The 27,557-nt window shown below is 42.3% G+C and overlaps 1 protein-coding gene across 6 annotated transcripts in view; it reads left to right on the top strand.

Moving 5' to 3' along the window:
- CACNA2D3 (calcium voltage-gated channel auxiliary subunit alpha2delta 3) overlaps window positions 1–27,557 on the top strand; it is a 900,236-nt gene that overhangs the window by 596,296 nt on the left and 276,383 nt on the right. For all 6 annotated transcript variants that reach the window (XM_059879667.1, XM_059879666.1, XM_059879665.1 and 3 more), the window contains 2 exons: window positions 10,220–10,298; window positions 24,914–25,047. In XM_059879667.1, the coding sequence (XP_059735650.1) occupies window positions 10,220–10,298; window positions 24,914–25,047 (213 nt within the window). The remainder of the gene's footprint in view (window positions 1–10,219; window positions 10,299–24,913; window positions 25,048–27,557) is intronic.

Here is a 27,557-nt window from a genome sequence, read left to right as displayed (position 1 = left end):
GAACAGCAAGTGTCACATCACTATTTTAAGATGTGGTCTTTTCCATGCTAGGTAATCTCTGAAGCAGACAGTTATTTAAAATACAGTTGGCTTCGATCTTTGCATGGTTTTCATCTAGAATCAAGCGGCAGAACCTAGGAAAAATATATTATAAACCTGATCATCCACCCATGGAAGGCCTTAGATATAACACCATTTTATGGCCCCAGAAGTTGAGACTGTAATAACAAAGACCAGAAGCTTTTTCATTTCTCCATTTCTTCCTGTTTTATCATTGAGCTTCAATGTAAAAGAAACAAGGAAACGAGGCAGAGGGAAGGTGAAACTTCAGCTGATTGATAGCAGGCAAGTTTGGAAAAATAGGCAAGTATTTGAAATGGAGTTAGTAATGAAGGAAAGGGCTCTAACTCTGACAAATTCTATTATATCCCATGCTGACTTCTTTCGACTTCCACAATTTGTGAAAAGAAATGGAGAGGGGTGGATTGGTTAGAAGTCTACTATATGCTGGATGCTGAGTTGGGCACAGTTGCTTCATTCTGCTCTCGCAACATCTACATTTCTGATGGAGCGAGAAATAGGTGTAAATCAAGTAAACAAACAAATCATAATGATAGCTGCAAAATGTACCAAGCACCATGGAGGAGACAAATGGAGAGATCCAAAGGAGGGGAACTGGGGTTAGAGGGAGTTAGCCATGAAAGTGGAGGAGAAGAATATTCTAGGCAGTGGAAAAGCTGAAGGCAAAGACTCTAAAGCTGAAAGGAGTTTGTCGTGTTTCCATATCTTCCAGGATATCCAGCTGTGATAGGAGTTTGCAATATATCCTAAGTGCAGTAGAAAGACATTGGGGGGTTCTAACTCAGGGAGTCACACAATCCCATGATGTCTCATAAGTATTGCCACCCCAATTTGTGGAACAATTAGCTTCTCTTTTCCATAAGCAAATTTTCTGATATTTTGCATAATTTATCAGCCTTATACACATGAGTTTATTTTTGTTTATGGTATTGAATCTGTAAGTCTTCTTGGAAGAATGGGCACACTTGTGAGCACATAACTGTCACCACCTTCTCTCTCTGAGTCTGAGGGCAAGAGAGGCAGAGAGGGACCTCCCAGCCACACAAATCCATGATGAGTTTGTTTCAGGAGTCGGCCGAAGGTGACTTTTATGTCATTGCCAGTCAACAAGTGGTTGCGTGCTGACTCTTTGCCAACCATTGTGCTGGATTCTATGGATTCAGAAACAAATGAGACAGGAGTCATGTCTGTCTGTCCATTCCATTCCTGCATCTTTAAATTCATTCCTTCAAAGGCTCCACGATTTGATGTCGCCATAGGAACTCAGGGTTTACAGTGATGCCCATTTTTCTCAGGGCTCTTGATGTCTTGTTTCTCCATGTTGAGGATTTATTCCTCATGTGACTTTTCTGGATCTGATAATGGATATCCAGTATCTAGTACTCACTAAATCAGCAAAGAATGAGCATATAAATGAATGAACCTCCCTCTTAATTTGGCAAACACTTAAGTTGAAAGTACCCATCTTGGTTGTCCACATAACATAATCTGTTCTTGAGAAATTTATAGTGCAGAATATGAGAAGTATATAAAAACAACACTTTTTAAACTGGAATCCAGAGGTTCCCAGAGAACCTGAGTTTAGACTTCGATGGAGGAGATGCCCCAAACATCATAAACCTTATCTGAAATGTGAATGTTCATCTTTGGGGCATTTTTTGTGGAGAGAAAGTCCATAGCTCTTGCCAGATTCTTGGTGGATCTTATGACTTTGCAAAAGTTAATAGAAGATTTAATTGTTATACCTCTAGTGTTATTCTGATTGTGTTAGGAATTGCCAATCTAATTATCCTTAGCTTGTCAAAACCCTTTTGTAGGAAAAAATCTTCACTCATGAAAGTCAGTTTGCTCTTCAGCCAAACCCCTGGGTACGGTTAGGGAGACATCCATGAATAGGGGATTTGGCTGTCCTGGGTTCACCTTACTTGGTTTAATGTAACAATCATCTGAAACATAAGTGGAATGCAACCCTAGCTGACTGGAACTCATTGCTTCTGACTTGTCTTTTCGTTTATTAACTCATTTACCATTGATCACAATAAATGAATTAATGGATGATTCATGTGTAGGTGGAAAAAGCATAGTTCAGAGGGTTTCACTAACTTAGTCAAGGTTGCCAAGATAGTAAGTATGGATTTGGGACTCACCTGTAACCCAATTCTCCTGATTCCCAACCCATTTTAAGGGTACTCAGTATTTGTTTTAATCAAATATACTAAGCCATATAGACATGGAAATGAATGTCATGAAGAAAGACTCATTGACTCCTGGAAGCAAGAGGCATATCATACTATACAGAGCTTCATGGGGAAGCACCAATATAAAATGAGTGACCAGAGTGGGGGCAGGACTGGTGGACTAAAGCCTTTACTGTGGTTTTCTTGGGAAGAAAGAGGCAAAACAAGATAAACAAACTTAAAGTTGAATAATTTCAGTTGGCTCTGGAAATGTAGTGGCTACCCTTAGTTGTCTGTTACCTGCCTGGCCCTGGAGTGATTAGGGCAGGTGGATACTGGCCCAGGGTATGCACACCTGATAAAAAGAGATAACTGAGGGCAACGGGGTTTGGGTTGGTTGGTTTGCATATCAAAGGTATACTTGAAGGCAAGTTGTTTACTGTTTCCAAAATTGGCTAACCCTAGCATGGACAGTTTCTCCAGAACTATAAGGCCCCAGATATCAGAGCTACAAAAATACCCTGTGAATGAAGTTAATGAAGCTGAATAATCTAATGAATTGTATCACCCACCTTTGAGGATGTTTGTAGCTTGACTTCCTACTGCTCAGTGAAGTGGTGTGTAATCTCTTTTCTAGTATGCTAAACTAGGTTACAGTCTCTAGGTTACCCTGAGACAGCCGTCTCTTTCACTTGGCAAAATACATGGCTATAAAACTGGATTTCCATCCCTGGCCAGAAGATTACAAATGGCAGTTTTTTCTAAATTAGGATATTTTCAATACCTCACATGAGATATGAGGCACTGTGCTTGAGAGGAAGGCGATTTTACAGACTCTTAGAGCATCCCCAAAATGACAGTCCATTTTTCAAAATGATCTATGATATTCATTTGTTGAAATTTTATTACTTTTGTAATTTAATTCAGTTTATCCCATTTTATTGCTGCTCAGGGCACTGTTACCTTATTTGCCTCTCTTGTCCTTCTGGATAAGGATGTTTCTTATTTTATTATAAGCATGATGGCTTCTAGATTAAAGCAGCCTGCTCAATAAAACTGTTTTCATTGGCATCAACCATCTCTGAGCCCACCTCTACTTTTGCAGAATTTTCGTGCAAACAAATATTGGCAGTGATTTATGAAGCATTTTTGTGGTTAATCAAGTTCCAGCTCTCATTTTCTGCTTAGAGATTAAAGATTTTATTCAGAAATGCTTCCCTGCATCAGAAATCATAGAAATGAGCAAATTGCAATAGAAGTTGGTTGGGATTATTTTTTATGAAGATACAGACTAAGTATATAGTAATATCAAATTGACTTTAAAACACAAAGATGTCAGATGACTTCTTTCTGAAGCCAAAGTTGTGTACTACTTTTCTGAAATCCTGGGGATATTTTAGGGGATAGTTGAGTTGGGCAGTGAGTCAAAAGGGATAAGAGTAGGTGAGAAGATGTGAAGGTGAGTTCACATGCTTGTTTTACAGAGGCTGCTGCTTAGCTGAATGGAAATATGGAACACATAGGTGTGGGCAACCATATGTACTGATGATTCTTTTAGCAAATCTTATTTATACTTATAATCCATATAAGTTGCATGTCTTTATAGTTAGGATACTGGATTTGTAGTTAAATGCTATTTTAAAGTAAAAGATTGCCTTCCTTTCTAAAAATAAGAATAAAGACTGTATATTTGAAGGCTCCTCAGTGCCCTGTCCAGCCCTTCCCTCTGTATTTGGATGCGTAGTGGGGCTATTGTAATTTCAAGAAGCAATGTTTTGTGTGTGCACACCAAGCTCAGCAGCTATAGACATCTTAGTACAGATCTGCTTTTTCTTGAGAAAAGAAGAAATTGTAATCTCTTATCCAATCTGATTGGTGTCTGATATTCTTGTTTGTAGGAGTGACACAGACTTCTTTAAAAATACCATCTTGATCCAGCTTCTCTGTTTTTTTGTTTTTAAACCATCCAGTGGATTGTAAACTCCTTGAAGTTTAGCCTCAATCCTTGGCAGTATGTAGAAACACCTTTATTGGAAACAACTTCAAAGATTTCTCAATTCGCATTCCCACTTCTTTTTGTTCAGGGCTTATCTTTTTGGTATCTTTGTGAAGTGCTGGGCTCCGGTTACTTGTTTCAGACCCACCATGGGTGCTTCTAAGAAACATAGTTCCCTTGGCCAACTTAATCTGAGTTTTTGAAAAGTAGGTGCTGGGGTTGGTGATTCCAATGCCCAGTGAAGTCTGAAAACTTTCACCCCGGTGGCCAGAGCCACTGCCGTTTCTCACTTTCAGTGTTTTGGTGGCCTCCTACTTAGTGGCTCTGCTTCTCTTATCTCCCTGTGGCCATGGTTCTCAGGCTTGGATGCACATTATAATGTCCACAGGGAGATTAAAAGTTGGGCCTTGCCTCCAGAGGTTCTGATTTGATTGTCTTGAATGGGCCCTGTGCACTCAAAATTGTAAGAACATCACGGGAAATGGGAATGGACAGCCAGACTGAGTACAACTCTCCAAGGCCTGTTCTCCACACTGCAGAATGACCCTTTCACAGGATTTTGTGTCAGTTCTTGTCAGGCTTCTACTCAGTTCCTCCTCTGGCTTCTGTTCTTGCTACAGAAAAAGCCCAGCTTCTTAACTGGGCTGCAAGGCCCACATGATTAGGTACCTGTTGTCTGTCCAAGTTCGTTCCGTACACTCTCTCCTACCGGACTTCACTTCATCCACACTGTCTTGTCAATATTCCTTGAGTAGCCCTATCTCAAGACTTTGTACCTTCAACTACCTTCACCGGGAATAATCTTCCCCAATAGCCATATGTCTTGCTCCCCTACCTCCACCCACATTTTGTCCAGATCTTTGCTCAAGTATCACCTTATCAGGGAGGCCTTCCCTTCCTCCCTTTCTGAAATAGCAGCCATCATCACTGTCCATTGCCTAATTATTTCTTCTTTTATTTCTTCATTATTTTTTAATTCAACAATTACCTGAATGTTACATATGAATCTGTCATTTATCATCTGTTTTACTCTCATGAGAATGTATGCTCTCTGAGGACAGAGAGATTTTTTCCCCTTCCCCCATTATATCCCCAACACCAAGAATGGGCCCTGGCACATAGTTGGTGCTCAGAAGTTACTTGTGACAGATGGATGATGGATTCTTAGACTGTCTCATAAGCCTGGGCTTCAACACTGAAGTGAGTTGTGAGGGCAGCAGCAGCCTGTTTCCTGGCTGTGCAATTGCCCCATTATACTGGCAGCCACTTTCCTTCCCCTCTTTTAATGGCTGTAGAAAGGAAATAATTTGATTCATTACCTTCACAAGGGGGCTTCCCTGATAGCTCAGTTGGTAAAAGTCCACCTGCAATGAAGAAGACCCCTGTTCGATTCCTGGGTTGGGAAGATCCAGTGGAGAAGGGATAGGCTACCCACTCCAGTATTCTTGGTGGAATACCCACACCATTCTTCCCTGGTGGCTCAGTTGGTAAAGAATCTGCCTACAATGCGGGAGACCTGGGTACGATCCCTGGGTTGGAAAGATCCCCTGGAGAAGGAAAAGGCTACCTACTCCAGTGTTCTGGCCTGAAGAATTCCATGTCCTGTATAGTCCATGGGGTCACAAAGAGTTGAACACAACTGAGGGATTTTCACTTTCACTTTCAACAACAACATCTTCACAACGTCAAGCTACCCTATGTTCACCAAAGGTAGAGAGGAATGGCACCCCTCTGTGTTTTTGGAGAGAATTGCATCTATATGAGCAAGAAGCAACAGTCTGTTTTGGAAAAACTGGACTGAGTTCTTTATATGATCTGGGAAACTTTATACTAAGTAGATTAAGTGACTTTGAACTTTGAAATAGCCACATCCTAACAGTTTATTGAGCTTAATTGGATTTGTAGAACATTTAAAGACCATCCAAACTCAAATGGGAGATCAGAATGAACTAATAGGTTGATGCAGACCTCTCCCCTCCTGCCTTTTTGCAGCAGTGCTGAAAGTGATGCCTTCATGGCTGTGGATGATGAACACAAAGACCTGGCTTTCTGGTGTGTTTTGGTGTGTCCTGATAACTTCCCTGGTCTGGTCTGGTCTGTGCCATGGACCCTACCCATTGGCATCAGTGCTGTGAACCTGGCTTTCAGAACTACCCCTCTCGCCTCTGCTAAGGAGCCTTACCATATATTGTAAAAGTAGTTGGACTCAAGGCAGACTTGTTAAAGTTTAAAGATGGAGCTTCTTAAGAAATAAATCTCCAATTATTGGAAATAAAATCCATCAGGTTACAGAATCTGCTAGAGACAGAAATGAGCAATTTGACTGTTACTCACAGAGGTTTTGCATTCATTTCATTGAGCAGTGGAAATAAGGCAGCCCACTCTGCAAGATGCAAGGACAGAACTTAATTTCCATATATCATCTCTTCTCCTTTTTGATTTTCACTGGTACATTTACTCTTCCTATATCCTTGAAGAATGGTTCAGGAAGTAGCAGAGTCATTACTTTATTTTCATTTAAAATGATCTGCAATCATTAAAGCTATGTTTATTCATTTGTAAAAACATTCAGAGGATATAGAAGTTTACAGAGTAAAACGTGAAAGTCCCCTTTTAGAAAAAACAGGATTCTGTGCTACACAATATTCCACAACTTGCTTTCCCCCTTGCTAATTTATAATGGATGTGTTTCTCATGAGAACATAGCTATGTGATATTCCACTACGTGAATGTCCCAAGACTTTTTAGCCAACTGGCTATCAAAAGAAACTAGGGATTTAGCAGGCTTTAATCATCACAAATCTCTAGTACTCTTGCCTGGAAAATCCCATGGATGCAGGAGCGTGGTAGGCTACAGCCCATAATAAAGGTGAATATCTTTATCCTTGTACAATTTTGTGTATTTGTGAAAATGTCTAAAACCAAATTATGGGGCTTTAAGAAGACATGCACTGTACAACTCTTCATACTCCTATGACTTCGTGTCATCCCTGTTACCTGCGTGGCCCCCACAGGCATTTTATATGTTATCCTGACTATAAGATAAATTCCTAAAAGTAGAATTACTCAGTCTGAAAAAACTACAAATATAAAATGCTGTTGTTACATTGCTCTCCAAAATATTTATTTTGGAGTAAAGTCCCTTTATGTTGTTGCCAGTTGAAAGGCATTATTGTGAGAAATCCAGGGCATGAACCCAGTATTGTTTGATTATGTTTATTTTATAGGCAGAGAGACGAGTCATTTCCATGCCATTTCTAACTCAAATAAGGGGGCCAGTACACTGAAAGCCAAAGACTGCATGTAAATGGAAATATTTAACATGATCCTGATTTTTCTTTCTTAAGCAATCAAATGCAAACCAACCAAACAAGTATAATGCTATAAATCTCTGCACACACCTGAGCCAAGGGATGGTGCTGACTAGAGAAGCCACGGTAGTGTCGGAGTAGGGCCGACAGTGCTGGTGAGGGGTTCATGGTGCTGGTTTTCATGGTTGTGGTTTTAGCTCAATTACTGTTGCACAGTCATGTCTGATCTGAAGTTTGATGCAGTCCTACTGGTTTTCCAGATGTGCTGCGATCTTTTAAAATCAGAAACTATAGGCGTTTTTCTAATGGTTCACAGCGTTGTTCAGGGTTTTAACTATGCCCCCAGGAGAGAACTCAGTTTATTCTCTGATTCTTCACCTGGATGGCAGAGGAGGTTTGGCACCTTCAAGGGCCTTCGCTCACAGCAAATAGGCTGTTTTGTGTCAGGTCTTTGCCTTTTGCCTGCAGAGACAGACTCATAGCTTCGTTCTCTGGAGCTATCTCTTGTGCTTTCTGCTTTGTTAAAAACTTGCTTTTGCAGTTTTTTTTTTTTTTCCCAGTCTGAAGCTTTCCTTTTAAATAACTTGAATTAGAATTGAAAGCTGAAGATTTATTTTAAAAAAAAGAAAAGCCTGGGGCTGGTTCAGCTCCTGTGGGTGCTAGTTCTAGGTCTTGCAGCTGGTTGGGTTGACAGAACCAGCATCTCCAGGAAATTAAGAGGAGACCTCAGTGTTATCCTGAGGTCTTGGAAGACCTCTCATTATATCAGGACTTGATGAAACTGAGCAAGTCACTTTACTTAATTGAGTCTCAATTTTCCCCCAAATCAGTCATCTTCAGCTAAAACATAACAGTAGTCAGGCAGGAAAAGTGAGCAGGGGACAGCTCTGTATAGAAAGGTCAGTGGTAACCACTTAGGGCTAGGTGAGGCCTATGAGGTTGCATCTTCTATTTTTGTTTTTCCCCCAAAGGGTGAGAATCTCCCAATTTAAAAAAACAAACAAAAAAAAACACTATCCCTCCTCCCTGTGTGATTCCATTGGAAATAGTGTCCAAAAGAGCTAAGAAAACGGAAGAGGCAAAGGCCTGTGTGTCTGCTCATGCCCTGGAAGCCCCCTTGCAGGTTCTGTGATGGATGAAATGACTGCCTCACTGAACATAGACGAGAAAAGACTAAGGCAGCACAGTGATAATGTGTATATAAGCATCTCTTTAAGCTGGAAATAAACCATCCCATAAGAACTAGTCTTTAAGTTATGTCTCAGATAAGAGGGTACTCGTAACTAAAACAGTCTACATTTTCACAGTCAGCTATGAGTATTTACATTTTTATCCACTCATGTACTGAGTTGTAATGTTCCAAGCTCTGTGCCCCATCAAAGCAGAACCACCCTTTTCCTTGTCAGCTGGACGGTCTAGTGGAGCTCAACCTCACAGATGTAAGCGCGTGAGATACTGGTTCACTATAGTCGCAGTGAAGGTTCTGAAGGAACCGTAGGGATTCCTGACCCAGACTGACTGAGTGGAAGGGGCATCACCTGGAAAGATTTTGGGGCCACACATGGAACATAATTCATTTAATACCATGTCTGAATTTTACTCAGTCACAAACTGTTGTTCAAAGGACTGACTTGACCTGCCGGGAGAGTTTTGTTTGGACTGTGTGGTGCTGATCCACGTACCATTTGAAGTGTAAACTCTGTGCTGTGCTCGGTCACTTCACTTGTGTCTGACTCTTTGCGACCTATGGAATATAGCCCGCCAGGCTCTTCTGTCCATGGGATTCTCCAGGCAAGTGGAGTGGGTTGCCGTGCCCTCCTCCAGTGGGTCTTCCCAACCCAGGGATTGAATCGCTATCTTTGGCATGCTCCTGCATTGAAGGCTGGTTCTTTACTCACTGAGCCACCTGGGAAGCCCAAAGTTTAAACTAGAGGATTGTAACCCTTTTTATTTCTTGTTTTTCTTCCATCTAACCCTCATGTGCAACTTTGGGAAGTGGGTTGCGCTTTGTTTCAAAGAATTCTGGCCTTATGAGAGAGATTTGAGAAGGCAGTAGAAAATGAGAGATTCAAGGTTTTACATGTGTTCTTGGCTCTTTAGGAGCCAAACTTTAGGAAGGCTAGGGAGGGTTTTGCTTTGGTCTCCTGGCTACAGGCTGTGCCTCTCATTCCAATTAATTACCACAACAGATGGTAAGAAAGTGTCTGCAGCCTGTCCTCACCACTGAGGGAGGGGGGCATGCTGAGGGTCTTTCAGTGATGTTTCTATTCCCAAGAAGAGCACACTTTATACTTCCTGTACAGATGAGGAAAATGGTTGCCGATTTGGTCCAGACCTGAATGGTCTCTGTCCATATGTGTATAGCAAACCCAGGCCCACAATGCTGCCAGTCTCCTGTTTCAAGTTATTTTCCTCTGTTGCAAGTTGCACACCGAGAAACAACCACCACCAGTGCCACATGGTTTAAAAGATCAAAGACCCCAGTTTTGAATATATTTCTAGCTGACTGTACTTCAAATGTCTTAAATATGTTTCTACAGATGGGGGCATGGAGCATTAAAGAGGTAAACCACATGTGTGTGAGCCATGCTTGTGGTCTGGGCTGGAGGGTGAAAAGTGAAAGCCACTGATCCGTGCATTCCTCTTCCTCTTAGGTTCGCATCTTCACGTACCTCATTGGACGAGAGGCTGCTTTTGCAGACAATCTCAAGTGGATGGCCTGTGCCAACAAAGGTAGGTCCCCTGATGAGTTCAGTTCTGAATAACTTCTTTGTGGATGTGCAGAAATAGAGATAGTCATGAGGAAGTGGAGAATTCTACCAGAAGGCTGTGAATTCTTAGATAAGGTCTGGATGTTTCTAAATGATTATGATCGATTTGGAACAGATTTCTCCAAAAATGTATTTATAATGTTGAGGTTATAGTAAAGTGGAATGGTTAAGCTTTTCCACTCTATTCCTTAGTAGCTGAGTGACCTTGGGAGAATTACTATGGCAGAACGATTTACTGTGCACAGAGGATGAGATGGCTGGATGGCCTCACCGACTTGATGGATATGAGTTTGAGTGAACTCCGGGAGTTGGCGATGGACAGGGAGGCCTGGCGTGCTGCAATTCATGGGGTCGCAAAGAGTCGGACACAACTGAGTGACTGAACTGAACTGAAATATCCATGTGCTCACCGTTCCCAGCCACCTTGCACTAGTTCAGTAGGCCAGTAGGCTATAAGCAAATCCAACCTGGGTCATTTATGAGCTAAAACACATATGGGCTGATGTGGTGGTGTCTACACTCTCTTCTGCTCTTGTGAGCTCTGAAGTGACATGATGGGCTAGATGAGATAGCCTGGGTTCCTGAGTGGCCACATGGGGCAGATGCCTTTCCACTCACCCTGTCCTCTGCCATCTGCCAACCTGTGATGGATATAAAGTCTGTTTGATGAACCTTTGTGTTAAGCCACTGAGATTTCCAGATTGATATGTTCTCATAGCATAACTTAGCCTACATAACTAACTTAGTTATGTAGCCTGCTTCAGTGGTCTGATTTTCCAAGTGGAGAGGGTAGTAATAGCTTTTCCTTTGATTCTTATTGAATATAAGGGCTAAAAAAATGAAATGGTATAGATGAGGTGCCTAGTTAAGTGCTGGGGCATAGAAAGTGCTCAATAATGGTTGACTTTTCTACACTCATAAGTTAGTTGATGAATGATCCCCTGATGTGTGTTGGAAGCAGAGCTTTGGGAAAGACACGGGGAGGGAAGGAATAGGGCCTCCAATCTACAAAGGGCTTCTTTTCATTCTACATACAACCATAGAAGGCAAAACATAGGAGGTAGATAGGTGGGGGAATCTAGACTCCTTGAGTACTAACCCAGACTCCTTGAGTTCAGATCCAGCTTCTACCAAACACTAATTATGGTAGTGGATGTTACCAGACCTACCTGAGTCTGAGTTATAGCACCTAAAGAACAGGAGTAATGATGATACCTGCCCCAGACACATGCTGTGAGCCTGACATGAGGCCATGCAGGTAAAGCTGGTAGCTCAGTGTCTGGCACAAAAATGCTGCATATGATTTCCTGGTGATGTATTGATCTGTGATGCTACACAGTCCCTGAGAACAGCCTGTCAATCTGATTTCCTCTTGAGCACTCTGACAGACCCTGGTCTGCTGCTGTACATAGAGTGGCTGCTTCTTTAAGGTTTTAAAAATGAGTACATAGACTATCAATACTAATAAAGGAAGATGTGTCCATGGGGTCGCAAAGAGTCAGACCCAGCTGAGCGACTGAACTGTACTAAGCTGTGTCCTGCTGTACAGTAAATTGGTTTTGGTAGATATGGGTAGTCTAGTTGTACATTGCCTGCTAAGGCATCCTTTATAAAAGTTCCAGTGTATGTTAGTGGAAGAGAGGGGACTCAAGGGAGGGCTGGCAGGTCTCAGCTTTAGTTTTGGTGAACTTAAGACAAAGTTCTTTTAGTTGCAAGCCAGCAAAGTTGCTCCCTGAAATTAAAGAGTCTTCTGGAGAAAAGAGAGTGAGTCAGAACCTAGAGCAGGAAGGAACTCTCGTGTATCTTATGATTGACAAGGGGGCTGTGCTTTTGTTTTTCTTTTTCTTCTTGGTTTCTTTTTATATTCTAAGGCATTTTTCTTGTCTGTAGATAGACCTTCTCTGCTAGGGCATGTGCCTATCAAAAATAGCTATTCCATGCCTATCATACTCATCTATTCATATAACACCTGTGTGAAAAAATGAGTTTATATCATCTCCATTTGAGATTGATTCAGTTCACTTCATTCACTCAGTAGTGTCAGACTCTTTGTGACCCCATGGACTGCAGCTAGCCAGGCTTCCTTGTCCATTACCGATACCCAGAGTTTGCTCAAACTCATGTCCATCGAGTTGCTGATGCCACCCCACCATCTCATCCTCTGTCATCCCCTTCTCCTCCTGCATTCAATCTTTCCCAGCATCAGGGTCTTTTCCAGTGAGTCAGTTCTTCACATCAGGTGGCCAAAGTATTGCAGTTTCAGCTTCAGCATCAGTCCTTCCAATGAACACCTAGGACTGATTTCCTTTAGGATGGACTGGTTGGATCTCCTTGCAGTCCAAGGGACTCTTAAGAGTCTTCTACACCACAGTTCAAAAGAATCAATTCTTCAGCTCTCAGCTTTCTTGATACTCTCACATCCATACATGACCACTGGAAAAACCATAGCCTCGACTAGACGGATCTTTGTTGACAAAGTAAGTCTCTGGTTTTTAATAAGCTGTCTAGGTTGGTCATAACTTCTCTTCCAAGGAGTAAGCGTCTTTTAATTTCATGGTTGCAGTCACCATCTGGAGTGATTTTGAAGCTCAAAAAAAAATAAAGTCTCTAACTTTTTCCATTGTTTCCCCATCTATTTGCCATGAAGTGATGGGACCAGATGCCATGATCTTTGTTTCTGAATGTTGAGTTTTGAGCCAACTTTTTGACTCTCCTATTTCACTTTTATCAAATGTCTCTTTAGTTCTTCTTAGTTTCCTGCCATAAGGGTGGTATCATCTGCATATCTGATGTTATTGGTATTTCTACCGGCAATCTTGATTCCAGCTTGTGCTTCATCCAGCCCGGCATTTTGCATGATGTACTTGGCATATAAGTTAAATAAGCAGGGTGACAATATACAGCTTGACATACCCCTTTCCTGATTTGGAACCAGTCTGTTGTTCCATGTCTGGTTCAAACTTGCTTCTGGACCTGCTTACAGATTTCTCAGGAGGCAGGTCAAGTGGTTTGGTATTCCCATCTCTTTCCGAATTTTCCACAGTTTGTTGTGATCCACACAGTCAAAGGCTTTGGCATAGTCAATAAAGCAGAAGTAAGTGTTTTTCCTGGAACTCTCTTGCTTTTTCTATGACGCAACGTATGTTGGCAATTTGATCTCTGGTTCCTCTGCCTTTTCTAAATCCAGCTTGAACATCTGGAAGTTCACGGTTCATGTACTGTTAAAGCCTGGCTTGGAGAATTTTGAGCATTACTTTGCTAGCATGTGAGATGAGTGCAATCATGCAGTAGTTTGAACATTCTTTGGCATTGCCTTTCTTTCAGATTGGAATGAAAACTGACTTTTTCCAATCCTGTGGCCACTGCTGAGTTTTCCAAATTTGCTGGCATATTGAGTGCAGCACTTTAACAACATCATCTTTTAGGATTTAAAAAAGTAAAGCTGGAATTCTATCACTTCCACTAGCTTTGTTCATAGTGATGCTTCCTAAGGCCCAGTTGACTTTAGATTCCAGGATGTCTGGCTCTAGGTGAATGATCACACCATCTTGGTTATCTGGGTCATGAAATATTTTTTGCATAGTTCTGCTATGTATTCTTGCCACCTCTTCTTAATATCCTAACTGATTGCTAAGTCACTTCAGTCGTTTCCAACTCTGTGCTACCCCATAGACGGCAGCCCACCAGGCTCCCCCGTCCCTGGGATTCTCCAGGCAAGAGCACTGGAGTGGGCTGCCATTTCCTTCTCCAATGCATGAAAGTGAAAAGTGAAAGTGAAGTCGCTCAGTCGTGTCCGACTCTTAGCGACCCCATGGATTGCAGCTTAACAGGCTCCTGCGTCCATGGGATTTTCCAAGCAAGAGTACTGGAGTGGGGTGCCATTGCCTTCTCTGATCCTAACTGATTAGCAACTCTAAATTCTGATTTCAGTCCTCCTTCTTTCTCCGCCCCCCACCCCCCACAAAATTATGATACCCAGATTGGGCAAGGTCTTCCCCATCCTGAATTGCATAGGCAGAGATAAGCTTGCAAAGAAAAATACTAACAAACATGCTCTGCAGGACTCAGCATTGAGGGTAAATGGATCTGGAAACTTCTCAGAATATATGTGTATAGCCCAGCAAGTAAACCTCTGCCTCACTTTTCTTTGCTTCACATTGTCTTTAATTATCTGCTTCTACCTGAAGCAAGTCTCAACTTCCTTAACTAAAAAGTGGAACTCTGCTTGAAAGATTTGAACATTTCCTTGAATCTCTAGAATAACATGTTAAATTATTTTAGCTAATTTGGCCGGCCCACCTCACTCAAAGGTATTAGTAATTCTGATTGTCTCAGAGTTGACTTCATTTGAGGGGGGAATATAGAAAGAAAGTAGGCACAGGGAGATGAAGGTTGCATGGATCCTAGATTGCCTCTGAGTAAAGAGACCACTGAATAATTTTTGGAACTTTGTTGGCATTTGAATGAGCTACACTTTCCCCATTTTTTCCTTGATTTTGTGGTCTTGAAAAAAAAACTCCTTTCCATTATTTTTTTAATTTTTAAAAGTTTTCCTGTTACTTCTGCCACATCAGACTGCAATTCTTCCCATCAGCGAGTATGCATTTAGTCATGGGATATTGTTTTTACCACTGTCTGTGTCCAGCTGATGAAAATTACTGAAGTTGAAGTCTTGTCTTAATCAGCTAATATTACACCATAATTTAGTTTTAGTCATTGTTTATAAGAATCCTTGAAGCATCCTTTTGAAGACATTTTAGTCAGCTCAGAGTATTTCAGGGCCCAGCCATAGCATATAGATTTGTAAGTTCTGAGTGCAGCACTTGGAAAATCCAAGGAGGTAATAGTAGCTGCTTATCTGGCCCAGCCGCTTGATTCTGCTGTGATTCTCCTTCTCTTCCTGTCCAAATCCAGTTGTTTCCTTCCCTGCCAGAGTCAGTCCTTCACAATAGTCCCACCTCCCTACTTTGCTTCTCTTCTAAAGGTCCTTGGGAATAAAATGCCATTGTTTGCCACTTTTCAAAGTAGCAGTTGCCATCAAAATGTCAGGTTCCAGTCATCTGTGCCCATATAAACATCGGCTTTGTGTTGCGTCAGTTATGAGGTTTAGACCACGTAACGTCGGTGAGCAAGTATTCTTCTATGGTCATTAATTAAATCATTGTTTATACTCTCAGATTGTTATAGTATGGAGGCAGCATAACATTTTTCATCTCAAGTGACATGAGGTCCAGGGAGGCTTCTTCCCCACCCACCACATATTTTTGCCCTGACTCAGCCAAGTTCTTCAGTGAAATGAAACATTAGCATTTGGGGACCAGAGCAGATACAGGGCAGCCCAGAGAGAAGTCTGTTGGCTGACTGGCCAGAGTGGCCCTAGGGAGGAGCGGGAGTTGTCACGGCCAGCACAGTGTCCCCGGGCCAGGTCAAGGACCGGCTATGGCGCAAAGCTTCCTTTTTGGAAGTCTGGAAGCCACGAGACAGTTCTCAAGTCAGCGGACCTCTGGAAATAAGCGTCTGGGCATATTCATAGCCCTTAGAGGAGTTCTCTGCCTCCTCCAATGCAATAGCAAAATCCAGAGAGGCCTGGAACTCATTGGTTTGTCTCATTTTAAGCATAAGTATGTCCTATCTTGAGGGAACCAGCCCTAATGAGGCAAAGCAGCAAACCATTTTAAATACATTAAAACAATCATTGCCACTGTAGAATGGCTTATTGTGATTTAAAATTCTGCGTTCACACTATTGGATAAACAAGTGAACTGAGAAAACTGAAAAGAGGGGCCAACTAGCCCAGATACTCCATAAAGCCTCGATGACCTTCCGTAATGTTCAGTGTGCCAAGATTTTAAATAAGCACTGCCTGATTCTCCTTCAAAACTCATGGTAAATGGAGTGTTTTCCAGCTGTGCAAATAAAGAGGGGTCTCTGTGTTTGGTTCTCAACCTATCCGTCATCATTAGGTCAAATGGAAACTCCACATGAGTCTCTCTTGGTTGTCTGCTTAACCTGTCCCTTTTTAATAAGCTCATGGTCATTCTCTCCTTGTTTGAAAGAGAACTGGTGGCCGAGCCCTCCTTGGAAGTTCAGACCCATAGCATTTTTCCACTAGAAATCTCTTAACCTCACTTACATTTCCAAGTGTTAAATTTATGAAACCAGAATGATAGTTTAGAGTAGGGAAAAATGGCAATTAAATTTGTTTTGCTATTTCAGAAAAGGTAGAAGAAGGCAATTGGCATTTATTCTGATACCTTTGTGTAATTCATTTTTTTTGTACTGTTTGACTAATAGCTCTCCAGCTCCCCAGTTCCCAGCCCATGCTTAACGCTCTTTTGACTCTGTTGCTATGATTTTCACTTTTTAAAAATTCCACATTTAAGTGATAGGATACAGTATTTGTCTTTCTCTGTCTCACTTGTCTCATTTAGCAAGATAGACTCAGGGTCCATAGATGTTGTTGCAAATAGCAGGATTTCTCTCTCTCTCATTCTGAATAATATTCTTGTGTGTGTGTGCATGTACTCACAGTACCTTTTTTATTCATTTATCCATTAGCAGAGACATTTTTGTGTACATCCATAGAACTTGAGAATTACAGTGGAAAGAGTAAGAGTTGTGAAGATTTAGGTGGTGCTACTATCATTAATAACAACTAAGGATGACAACTGCTTAGTAAGTGCCAGGAAAAGTGTGGAGTACTTTTTTGTATATTATCTCTTTCGACTCTTATTAAAGCTGTGGTCTTGTATGGATGTGAGAGTCGGACTGTGAAGAAAGCTGAGCGCCAAAGAATTGATGCTTTTGAACTGTGGTATTGGAGAAGACTCTTGAGAGTCCCTTGGACTGCAAGAAGATCCAACCAGTCCATCCTAAAGGAGCTCAGTCCTGGGTGTTCATTGGAAGGACTGATGCTGAAGCTGAAACGCCAGTACTTTGGCCACCTCATGTGAAGAGTAAACTCATTGGAAAAGACTCTGATGCTGGGAGGGTTTGGGGGCAGGAGGAAAGGGGGATGACAGAGGATGAGATGGCTGGATGGAATCACCAACTCGATGGAAGTGAGTTTGAGTGAACTCCGGGAGTTGGTGATGGGCAGGGAGGCCTGGCATGCTGCGATTCATGGGGTCACAAAGAGTCGGACATGACTGAGTGACTGAACTGAACTGAAAGCTGTATAGAGTGCATGAAAAGAAAGGAAACTGAGACTGAGAGAGACTACCAGCTTACCCCAGGTTGCCAGCTAGCAGGTGGCAGAGCCGGATTCAGGTCCAATTGGTCTGATGTCTGAGCCTAACTCTTCACCAGGGTGTGAGGTTGTTTCCCTGTAGGGAAATGAAAGTTGTGGTTCATAGAAGAATGCTTCCCATGATTTGAGAGACTCTAGAAAAAGAAATGTAGCTGTTGAGAAAGGAATTTAATGGTCCATAGCTAATAAAGACTGGAGCTGGGACTTATACCCAGCCTTCCAGAAATAGTCCTGCTTCAGCTTGTGTAGGCACGTGGTCCATTTTCTGACATTTTACAAATGGAGACATTAAGGCTGTCTGAGGAGATCAAGAGGGGCTGCACGCAAACCAGCATTCCTAGCTCCACAGTGTGATCCTTTAAATTGTTTTCAAACATGAAATTTGAGATTAAATTTTCATATTCAGTTCAGTTCAGTTGCTCACTTGTGTCCGATTCTTTGCGACCCCATGAATCACAGCATGCCAGGCCTCCCTGTCCATCACCAACTCCCAGAATTCACTCAAACTCATGTCCATTGAGTCGGTGATGCCATCCAGCCATCTCATCCTCTGTCGTCCCCTTCTTCTCCTGCCCCCAATCCCTCCCAGCATCAGGGTCTTTTCCAATGAGTCAACTCTTCACATGAGGTGGCCAAAGTATTGGAGTTTCAGCTTCAGCATCAGTCATTCCAATGAACACCCAGGACTGATCTCCTTTAGGATGGACTGGTTGGATCTCCTTGCAGTCCAAGGGACTCTCAAGAGTCTTCTCCTACACCACAGTTCAAAAGCATCAATTCTTCAGCGCTCAGCCTTCTTCACAGTCCAACTCTCACATCCATACATGACCATTGGAAAGACTATAGCCTTGACTATACGGACCTTTGTTGGCAAAGTAATATGTCTGCTTTTCAATATGCTTTTTAGGTTGGTCATAACTTTCCTTCCAAGGAGTAAGCGTCTTTTAATTTCATGGCTGCAATCACCATCTGCAGTGATTTTGAAGCCCCCCAAAATAAAGTCTGACACTGTTTCCACTGTTTCCCCATCTATTTCCCATGAAGTGATGGGACCAGATGCCATGATCTTAGTTTTCTGAATGTTGAGCTTTAAGCCAACTTTTTCCCTCTCCTCTTTCATTTTCATCAAGAGACTTTTGAGTTCCTCTTCACTTTCTGCCATAAGGGTGGTATCATCTGCATATCTGAGGTTATTGATATTTCTCCGGCAATCTTGATTCCAGCTTGTGCTTCTTCCAGCTCAGTGTTTCTCATGATGTACTCTGCATAGAAGTTAAATAAGCAGGGTGACAATATACAGCCTTGACATACTCCTTTTCCTATTTGGAACCAGTCTGTTGTTCCATGTCCAGTTCTAACTTGCTTCCTGACCTGCATACATGTTTCTCAAGAGGCAGGTCAGGTGGTCTGGGATTCCCATCTCTTTCAGAATTTTCCACAGTTTATTGTGATCCACACAGTCAAAGGCTTTGGCATAGTCAATAAAACAGAAATAGATGTTTTTCTGGAATTCTCTTGCTTTTTCCATGATCCAGCAGATGTTGGCAATTTGATCTCTGGTTCCTCTTCCTTTTCTAAAACCAGCTTGAACATCTGGAAGTTCACGGTTCATGTATTGCTGAAGCCTGGGTTGGAATTCATATTATTCATACACAAAAAGGCTTGCTCCCAAATCAGAGGTTCTGGCTGATACTGGTAGTTTCACACTTAGGAGCCCTCTTCTTCATATGCCGCAGGCCCACTGAGGACCCTGGTTCCCCGCCATAGTGGTCATTCTTCCTTCATTTGTCCTTTCCAGTTCATCAGACATGTGCCCTTCACCTCTCAGGGCCCTTGGACTGTTCTTTGTAAGATTCCAAGGTGATACGGAGGTAGAAAATTGTTATAAACTGCATTTTTTCTATAGAAAAAAAGTGATTTTTCAGTAGTGTGTAGTGATAAGGAGGATGAAGATGGGACAGACTATTGTGAGGATCTTCCCAGAACACCATTGCTCCCTAAGGGGATGCACACCAGGTAACACCAACAACATCACTGCCTACCTTACTGCCCTGAGAAGGCTGGAACTTGGTCACTGTTTTCATCCTGTCTTATGTCAGAGGGGAAACGAGTCTTTGAAAAGACTCGAAGGGAGCAGTACTCCTTCACACCAAAGGTAGAACTAGGACCTTACCTGGCGAAGTAGACAGCCATGGTTTCCCACCAAGGACCAGACTCTGGGGTCCCTCAGATCTGATGTCATTGCAAAGTGGAGTGTTCAGTGATGTGCTTTTGTAGCATCTCATGCAGAGGCACCTCTTAGACGTGGAACTCTTAAGAAATCTCTAGGTAAGGGTAGTAAAATATAAAGCACCAGGCTGCATGTGGTTTATCACACTGAGTAGTTGTAACCCAGAGTTCACAGGAGGCTCTGTAAGAGAATAAGGTAAATAAATTGATGTTATGGAGAAAAATGAGCAGACCATTTGTAATAGGTGGCTAATTTCAGCATTAATTACTCCTTGGTAATTACCAAATGATTGCTGATTCTGTTTTCTTACATGATATATGAAGTCCAAAAAGGCACTAAAGAAGAGAATAAACATTCAAGAGCTAGGATTTAAAAGAAATAAAAAGGGGTGGAGGAAGGGGAGGAAAAGTGGCCAGTTGAATGCAGAAGGAGAACGAGGGAAGCATCTCTGGTTACAGCCTGAGTCCAGTCCTTAGTGACTTCCTGTTATTCATCAAAATGTACATTTGTTAACTAAAACTTCTATGAAAAACATTTGAAAACAAAAGAGACTCTTTCACAAAAGTTTTGCAGTTTAATGGGTTGAGGTTAGGCGATTAGATTTGCGTTAAGCTTTGCAGTATACATTATTCATATTATTTGTATAGTTCTAGCTTTTCTTACTTTTTCTACATCTGCATCCCTGGTCTGTATACTGAAATATAAGTTAGAACTTTGGCATTGTTTTGGGTAGACTGCTGGTGCTAACTTCTGTGCATTTGCCAGGAACCTCATAGGGCAATCATATACTTCCCTACCCCATCCTCAACCTGTCCCAGCCACAGAGATACAAACAACCCATTAGAGGTATCTTTCCAGAGGAGGGCCTCTGAGCAGCTATGAAGTCCCTTCCCTTTACAGGAAAAGGCGTTGTGTTCAGTTGCTAAGAGCAAAGACTTCGGAAGCAAATGAATCTGGATTCAGATTGATCCAGGACAAATAGCTGAATTCTTTTGTTTCTGTTTCCTCCTTATACAGTGAGTGTGCACCCACGTTGAGCTGTTGTCTTACCCAAGTGTAGAGGCAAGGGAATCTCAGTAAGACATTGGTGGATGTCCTCGCTTCAGTGATGGCTGTCACAGACCTGTCTGCTGGTTCTGGGAATACTGCTCTGGATAACATGGGCACCAGCTTTTTGTAACATTTCGTGGAGCCGATATTTCAGTGATAGAGAACAAAATAAACAAATAAATCAGAATTCTATATGGATGAATCTTAAGAAGAAAGTAAAGACCAGGTGATATGAGAGGAAATGAGTTCAGACAGCTGACCCCTGAATGGTCAAAGGAGCCATCCTTAGAAAACTGGATAAATGGTGTGCCAGGCAGAGGGTACAGCAAGTGCAAGTGCCTGGGGAGGGTTAAGTGGATGAGCTTCGTGTGGGATAGTAGATGGGGATGAGGTCACCCAGGTAGGCGGGGGCCTGCTGAGGAAGAGTCTTAGAGGTCAGGTAAGAAATCTGGATTTTATGCTAACTCTAAATAGAAGCTGTTTTAAAATTTTAGGCACGGAGATGATCTGCTTTATACTTTATGAGACTCCTATGGCTGCTGTCAGGAGTCTAGATAACAAGGAAGGGGATTTGTGGAGCCAGGGCCTGTTGCTGTACCCTGAGGGAGAGAGAGTGGAGTCTGGAATAGGGCCAGAGCAGTGGAGATGGGGAATTAGACTTGAGGCATATTTTAGAGATAGGGCCAGAAGAACATGCTGGTGGATTAGCGATGGGGTGGGTTGAGGAAATGATGGCTGTCAAGGATAATTCTTAAGTTTTTGGCCCAGTTGGACAGTGGCGTCATCGGCTGAAATGGAAAGGACCCCATGGGGGAGGAATGGGTTTGGCCAAGGAAATCAGGAGTTGGCTTTGGATGAGTTCAGTCTGAGAATCCTGCTAGTCATCCCTGTGGAGGTGTCAGGTATACAGTTGGCTATGAGTCTGTAGCTCTGGGGAGAAGCCAGCTTTTTGTAACTTTTCAGAACTTTGATTATGATAAGCAAGGCCAAGTGAGGATGATCCCTCAGCTCCATCTCCTTCCAAATGTGTGACTGTTTTTCCTTCTCACTCCCCCTCTATACTGAGAATCTGTCTCTCCCATCCGCCTCTTTCTATTTATTCCCTCTCTTCTCTTGGCCCTATTTTGGAAAGCCCAAATCAGGGATTTTTACTGTTGGCTTTGAGGATCAGAATGAAAACACAGACAACCGAGAAAAACTCCTCCCAAGAGAGGCTGTCTTTACTGCACATTTAGTACAGGAACCCAAAATAGGAATAGTACTATACTGTGAATTGCTCATGCGGGTATCCCCTTGATCTAGAACCATGGAGTTCTCTCCTCTTCCTTTCAACATGGCGACACATCTCTTGGTTTGTCCTCTGTGGAGTTTGTCTCTGTAAGTCCCTTCATGCAGAGCCAAAGGTTTATCTACTAGAGAAGAGATGAAATGTTTTCTTTCCTATTCAGACACTGTTTACAGTCATGGTTTATGGAGGGATGGTAACTGTGGATGCTTGCTGTCATCCAGCAATCTTCTTTAAAGCATGTTTTTCCCACTGTGCCTCCAAGAGGAGCCACCTGGAAGCCTTGCATAAACAGTGATCTGGATGGATCTCCCTGTAGGTAGTGCCTGAACTCTGAGGGAGTGCCACGGTGCACATGGGCCCCGCTTCAGAATCCTGAGCTAAAGTACAGTCTCATCGGTCACTGGGGCTCAGTTTCCACTGGGATGGGTGAGTCTCTGGCCTTGGCCAGGAGGGCGGAGTGGACAGGAGTGACGATGCATGTTAATTAGCACTGTTCAGAACGGTCACCAGGAAGCCAGAAGCCACATGGTCCCAACCTGGTTTGAGGTTGGTACACCAAATTTAAACCAGCTGGTTTTTGTTTGGAAATGCCCTGGGAGGGTCCTGGTCCTTTCTGGATAACAAAAGGGCTGGCATTTCCTTACCCTGAGCCCTGTATTAAACACTAAGAGGTTCTGTAAACAGTATAGGCAGTGCTGTGACAGATCTGGCTTCAGAGGCACACATATTCTCTCTTGTTTGTTGGCAAGTAGAAGCTGGCATAAACTTAATTACAAGGGTCTTTATTTAGAGGCATGGGGAGGAAGCATGACTCTGTGTCCATCCAGTGTCCCCCAGCTTAAAAGGCCTCTGTGACCACTTGCCTGTCGGATAAAATCTCAACTTCTTCCCAAGATCTTATGTGACCATCCCTCTGCCCATTCTTCTGATCTTATACCACCTTACCTCTCATCACTCTCCCCCAGCTTTTTACTCCAGCCCTTCTGAACTATTTTCACTTCCTGGAATGGATCTAACTCTGACTTTGAGCCTTTACTTACATTCCTTGCTTTGCCGGACACAGTCTTTAACCCCCCTTTCTCTAGCTAACTGGTCCTCATCCTTCAGGGTTCAGCTGCACTAAGCCTTCCTTAGGATAGCCAAGTGATTGACTCTGTCTCTTCTGTGTGCTTTTCTATAATGTTGATTTTGCTACTTTGTAGTTGTCAGCTTCCACAGACCTCACAGGCCCCAGGAAGCAGGGGTCAGGCTCGTCTAGGTGACCTCTGCTCCACCAGTGCTAGGCACCAAGACAGCCTTGCATAAGACGTTTGAACGAAGGGCCCCATCCTGGGATCCAGACCTGTGCTCTGTTCAGCCCTTTTCTTCTAACATTTCCTAACCCTTAGCAAAGCCAGCAGGATCCCTAGCTGAACAGGGACATAGCAGTGGCTGAGTAGAATGGCCTCTTCACCCTCAGGATGAGAGCATGTTTAGAACTTTTTATGTTACTGAGAAATCATGTCCACCCAGCTTATTCAAAAGGTAGGTCTTGTACCACATGAGAGTTGAGCTGGAGTTTCAACCTCAAACTCACAAAGGGAACAATTCTGTAGAAGCAGAAGGCATAGATTAAGAGACTTAAGCTTGATTCACCTTCAGTATTTGCCACTTGACACCTGTGAGAATATGGGTGAAAAACTATGCTTGGTCTGCCTCAGTCCTCTTATCTTTAAAGTGGATACACTTCATCATGTGGTCAAGAGTAAGTGAGGCTAAGCTTATCAAGTGTTTAGCAAATTTTGTGCACCTTAGAAAATTAATATAGGGGAGAGGGATAAATTGGGAGATTGGGATTGACATATGTATACTTCTATATATGAAATAGATAACCAATAAAGACCTACTATATAGCACAGGGAATTCTACTCTGTACTCTGTTATGATCTGTATGGAAAAAGAATCTAAAAAAGAGTGGAAATATGTGTATGTATAACTGACTCACTTTGTTGTACACCTGAAACTAACACAACATTTTAAACCAACTATACTCCAATAAAAATTTTCAAAAAAGAAAAAATTATTTATAATTATTATTTATAACTATTTATAACAACATGTAACTATAACAGCCTTTAAGTGTTGTGCTTTGTAGTTTTTCCTGAATTTGTAAGTAATTTATTTGGAAATAAATACACTAAAATGAAATTAGGAAGGGGTTTACAAAATTTTATGTAAAGAGGACTCACTCCGGTTTCTACCAGAGAAGGTGTATACATGTATGTATAGACTGAGCGACTAACAGCCTGAGCGACTGTTGAGCGTGGTTTGACTAAACAACAACAAAAAGAAAAGATCAGAAAGAAATTCTTCCGTGGATTAATGGGGGATTCTTCTGAGGGATAGAGGCTTCCCTGGTAGCTGGGCTGGTAAAGAATCTGCCTGCAGTGCAGGAGACCGCAGTTCGATTCCTGGGTTGGGAAGCTCCCCTGGAGAAGGGTTAGGCTGCCCACTCCAGTATTCTGGCCTGGAGAATTCCATGGACTGTATAGTCCATGGGATCGCCAAGAGTCGGGCAAAGAGTGACTTTCACTCTGGGAGATGAGTCTGTGGTTGCTCTTTATTTTATTCTTTTTGCTTGACTGTTCTCTAACATGAACACAGTGCTTGAAGTGGGCGATGGTAGAGAGGAGACATGATACTGCTGTGGAGACACAGTGTGGGCCTGCTCCTCAGTTGTAGATCTGCCTGTCTTTACTGAAGGTGCTTCTCCATTGGCAGGATTTTTCACCCAGATCTCCACCTTGGCTGACGTGCAGGAAAATGTCATGGAATACCTCCATGTACTCAGCCGGCCCAAAGTCATCGACCAGGAGCACGATGTGGTGTGGACTGAAGCGTACATTGACAGCACTGTGAGTACCTGGGGGCCGCAGGGGACAGCCGGAGGGTGCCTCCTGGCATAGGAGAGTTTCCTTGGGTTTATTCTGAAAGTTGGCGGTTGTATTGTTTCTCCTTAATAACAGGTTTAATGACATCTTTCTTTTTGTACAGTGTGCATTGGTCTCTTGGTAAGTGAGGTTGGTAACAAATCTTAATATCTGAGAATGCAGGAGGCTCTTCTGGAAGGTGTCTGGTCAGCACAGAAAACTCACTTTTGGCTTCTGTCTTCTCTACTTTGTTTCCTATCTCACAAGTGTACAAATTCTGTCATTGTGGCAATGATAACAAACATGTTAGATTCAGTTCCTCACCGTCATCGGAGAAGCTCAGTCCTAGGAATGAATCTTGGGTCTCAACTTGGGAACGTGGAACCAAAGCTCAGTTCTGATAGTGAATTGGAGCCACTGTAGAGACCACAGTTGCCTTTTCTTTCCATGGACAAGTGAGAAGATGCTTCCTTGGTGACTGTATAAGTAGCAATTGTTATTGCAGCTGTGGCCATGGGCTCATTCTAAAGCTAAATTCCAAGCAAAAAAGGTTCTAATGTTGAATTAGTTTAAAGGAAGTAGCATTGCCAATCATCAAGTAATGCCTCAATGGCTGAGTTTCTTGTATAATTGCTGCGTGATTTTTCATAGTGATAATGAGTCTGATGGAGTAGCATTTTTTCATTTATTGATTGTAAATGTTCTCAGAGGGCCCCTCTCCCATCATTTGTGTCAGGATTAACATCACATCAATCACTATAACCCAGACACAGCCATCCTCAAGAGTGATCTCAACGGCTGCTGTGGGCTGGGTTTTTCTCTCCATGAATTCTCTCATTCCTGCTGCTTTTCTGACAGCTGCAGGCAAATGCAGGGCAGGAGCAGCATGTGAGAACCCATCCTTGGGGACAGCACAGCAGTCTGTACCCACCCCCCGCAAAGCTTTAAAGCATACAAAGGGACCTTGGAAATATGAACTGGTCAGGAAAGGGTAGCCCTCTCCAAGGAGAAATCACCCTGAGCAGAGATGGGTCTTAAGCTGAAAAATTTAATAGTTCTTGTGTAGGAGAGACCAGGGAGACTGTGGGATTTTATCATGTCCGGAGTCTGACCCTAGTTTGGTTTAGAATCATAGAGTGAAATAACTAAGCCACCCCATTTGCGTCAGCATCATACTAGCAGTAATAACAGAATAACAATGGTGATGGTTTCATCTCTTCCTTGTACATGTGGTTGAGTAAGGCCGGGGAAGAGGAGAGGAGGAGGGTGGCCAGCCAGGATCAGAGTGATCCAGACACTCAGTGGTTCTTTGTACAAACTCTGAACAGCCAGTTGGGTCTGTCATCTTGTTTCATCCATCTAAAAAATATAGAACAGAGTCTCTATGGGACCATCACTTGGATACATAGAAAGGTCAGTCAAAGTTCCAAAAAAAAGACCTACCTACATATGGAAATTTTTTATGTCATAAAGGCACCATATCTAACCAGTGGGGCTAGGATGGGCTTAATAACTGCTTTTGGGGAAACTAGATGGCTATTGAGAAAAAGATAAAATTAGTTATTTTCTTCACATCATGCCCAGGAAAGAAGTCCAAGGGGATCAGAGGCCTAAACTGTCAAAAATGAAACAATATAAGCAGTAGAACAAAAATTTAGTGAGTTATTCTATAATATGAGTCCAGAGAAAGGCTTTTAACAATGACTCCAAGATCCAGATGCAACATAAAGAAAAATAGGTTTGACTACTAATATAAACAAAACCCAACTTTTGTTAAGTAAAAAAATCACTGGAAGCAAAGTCAAAAAGCAAATGGTAAAATAGGAGAAAATATATGCAATGTATAGCACATATAAAGAATAATTCTAATATGTAAAGAACTTTCAAAAATTAAAGGGAAAACCCCAAATTCCTATAGAAAAAAAAATGAACAAAAGACATGAGCAGACAATTCCCACAAAAATAATAAAAATAGTTTTTTAAAATATGAAGTATGTGCAACTTTATACATAGTAAGAAAAAGGCAAATAAAAGCATGGTGAGATACCATGTCTTTCACCTATCAGAGTACCAAAAATGAAAAGCTTAACTTTGTTGGTGCAGCTGTGGGAAAGAGACACTCATATGTTGCTTGTGGGATGATAGAATGGGGCGTTTCTAGGAAGGAAGATGTACATTCACCCTTTGACCCAGGAATCCTACTTCTAGGAATTAACCCTGAAAGTAAACCTCCAACAATCCAAAAATACATATGCACAAGTTTGTTCACTGCAGAATTGCTTGTAATTTCAAAATATTGAACCTGGAGAAGGGATTGGCTGCCCACTCTAGTATTCTTGCCTAGGGAATTCCATGGACAGAAGAGCCTGTGGGCTTTATATAGTCCATGGGGTCGTAAAGAGTTGGACACGACTGACTGATTTTCACTTTCAGAATATTGAAAGTTACTTAAATCCCCAACCATAAGAGATCAATTGCATAAACTCTGGTACATG

The sequence above is a fragment of the Bos taurus genome, chromosome 22 (genome assembly GCF_002263795.3).
Source record: "Bos taurus isolate L1 Dominette 01449 registration number 42190680 breed Hereford chromosome 22, ARS-UCD2.0, whole genome shotgun sequence".
NCBI classification, from domain to species: Eukaryota; Metazoa; Chordata; class Mammalia; order Artiodactyla; family Bovidae; genus Bos; species Bos taurus.
The sequence above is the reverse complement of the archived record's forward strand: the minus strand, read 5'-3'. Positions and strand labels throughout refer to the sequence as shown.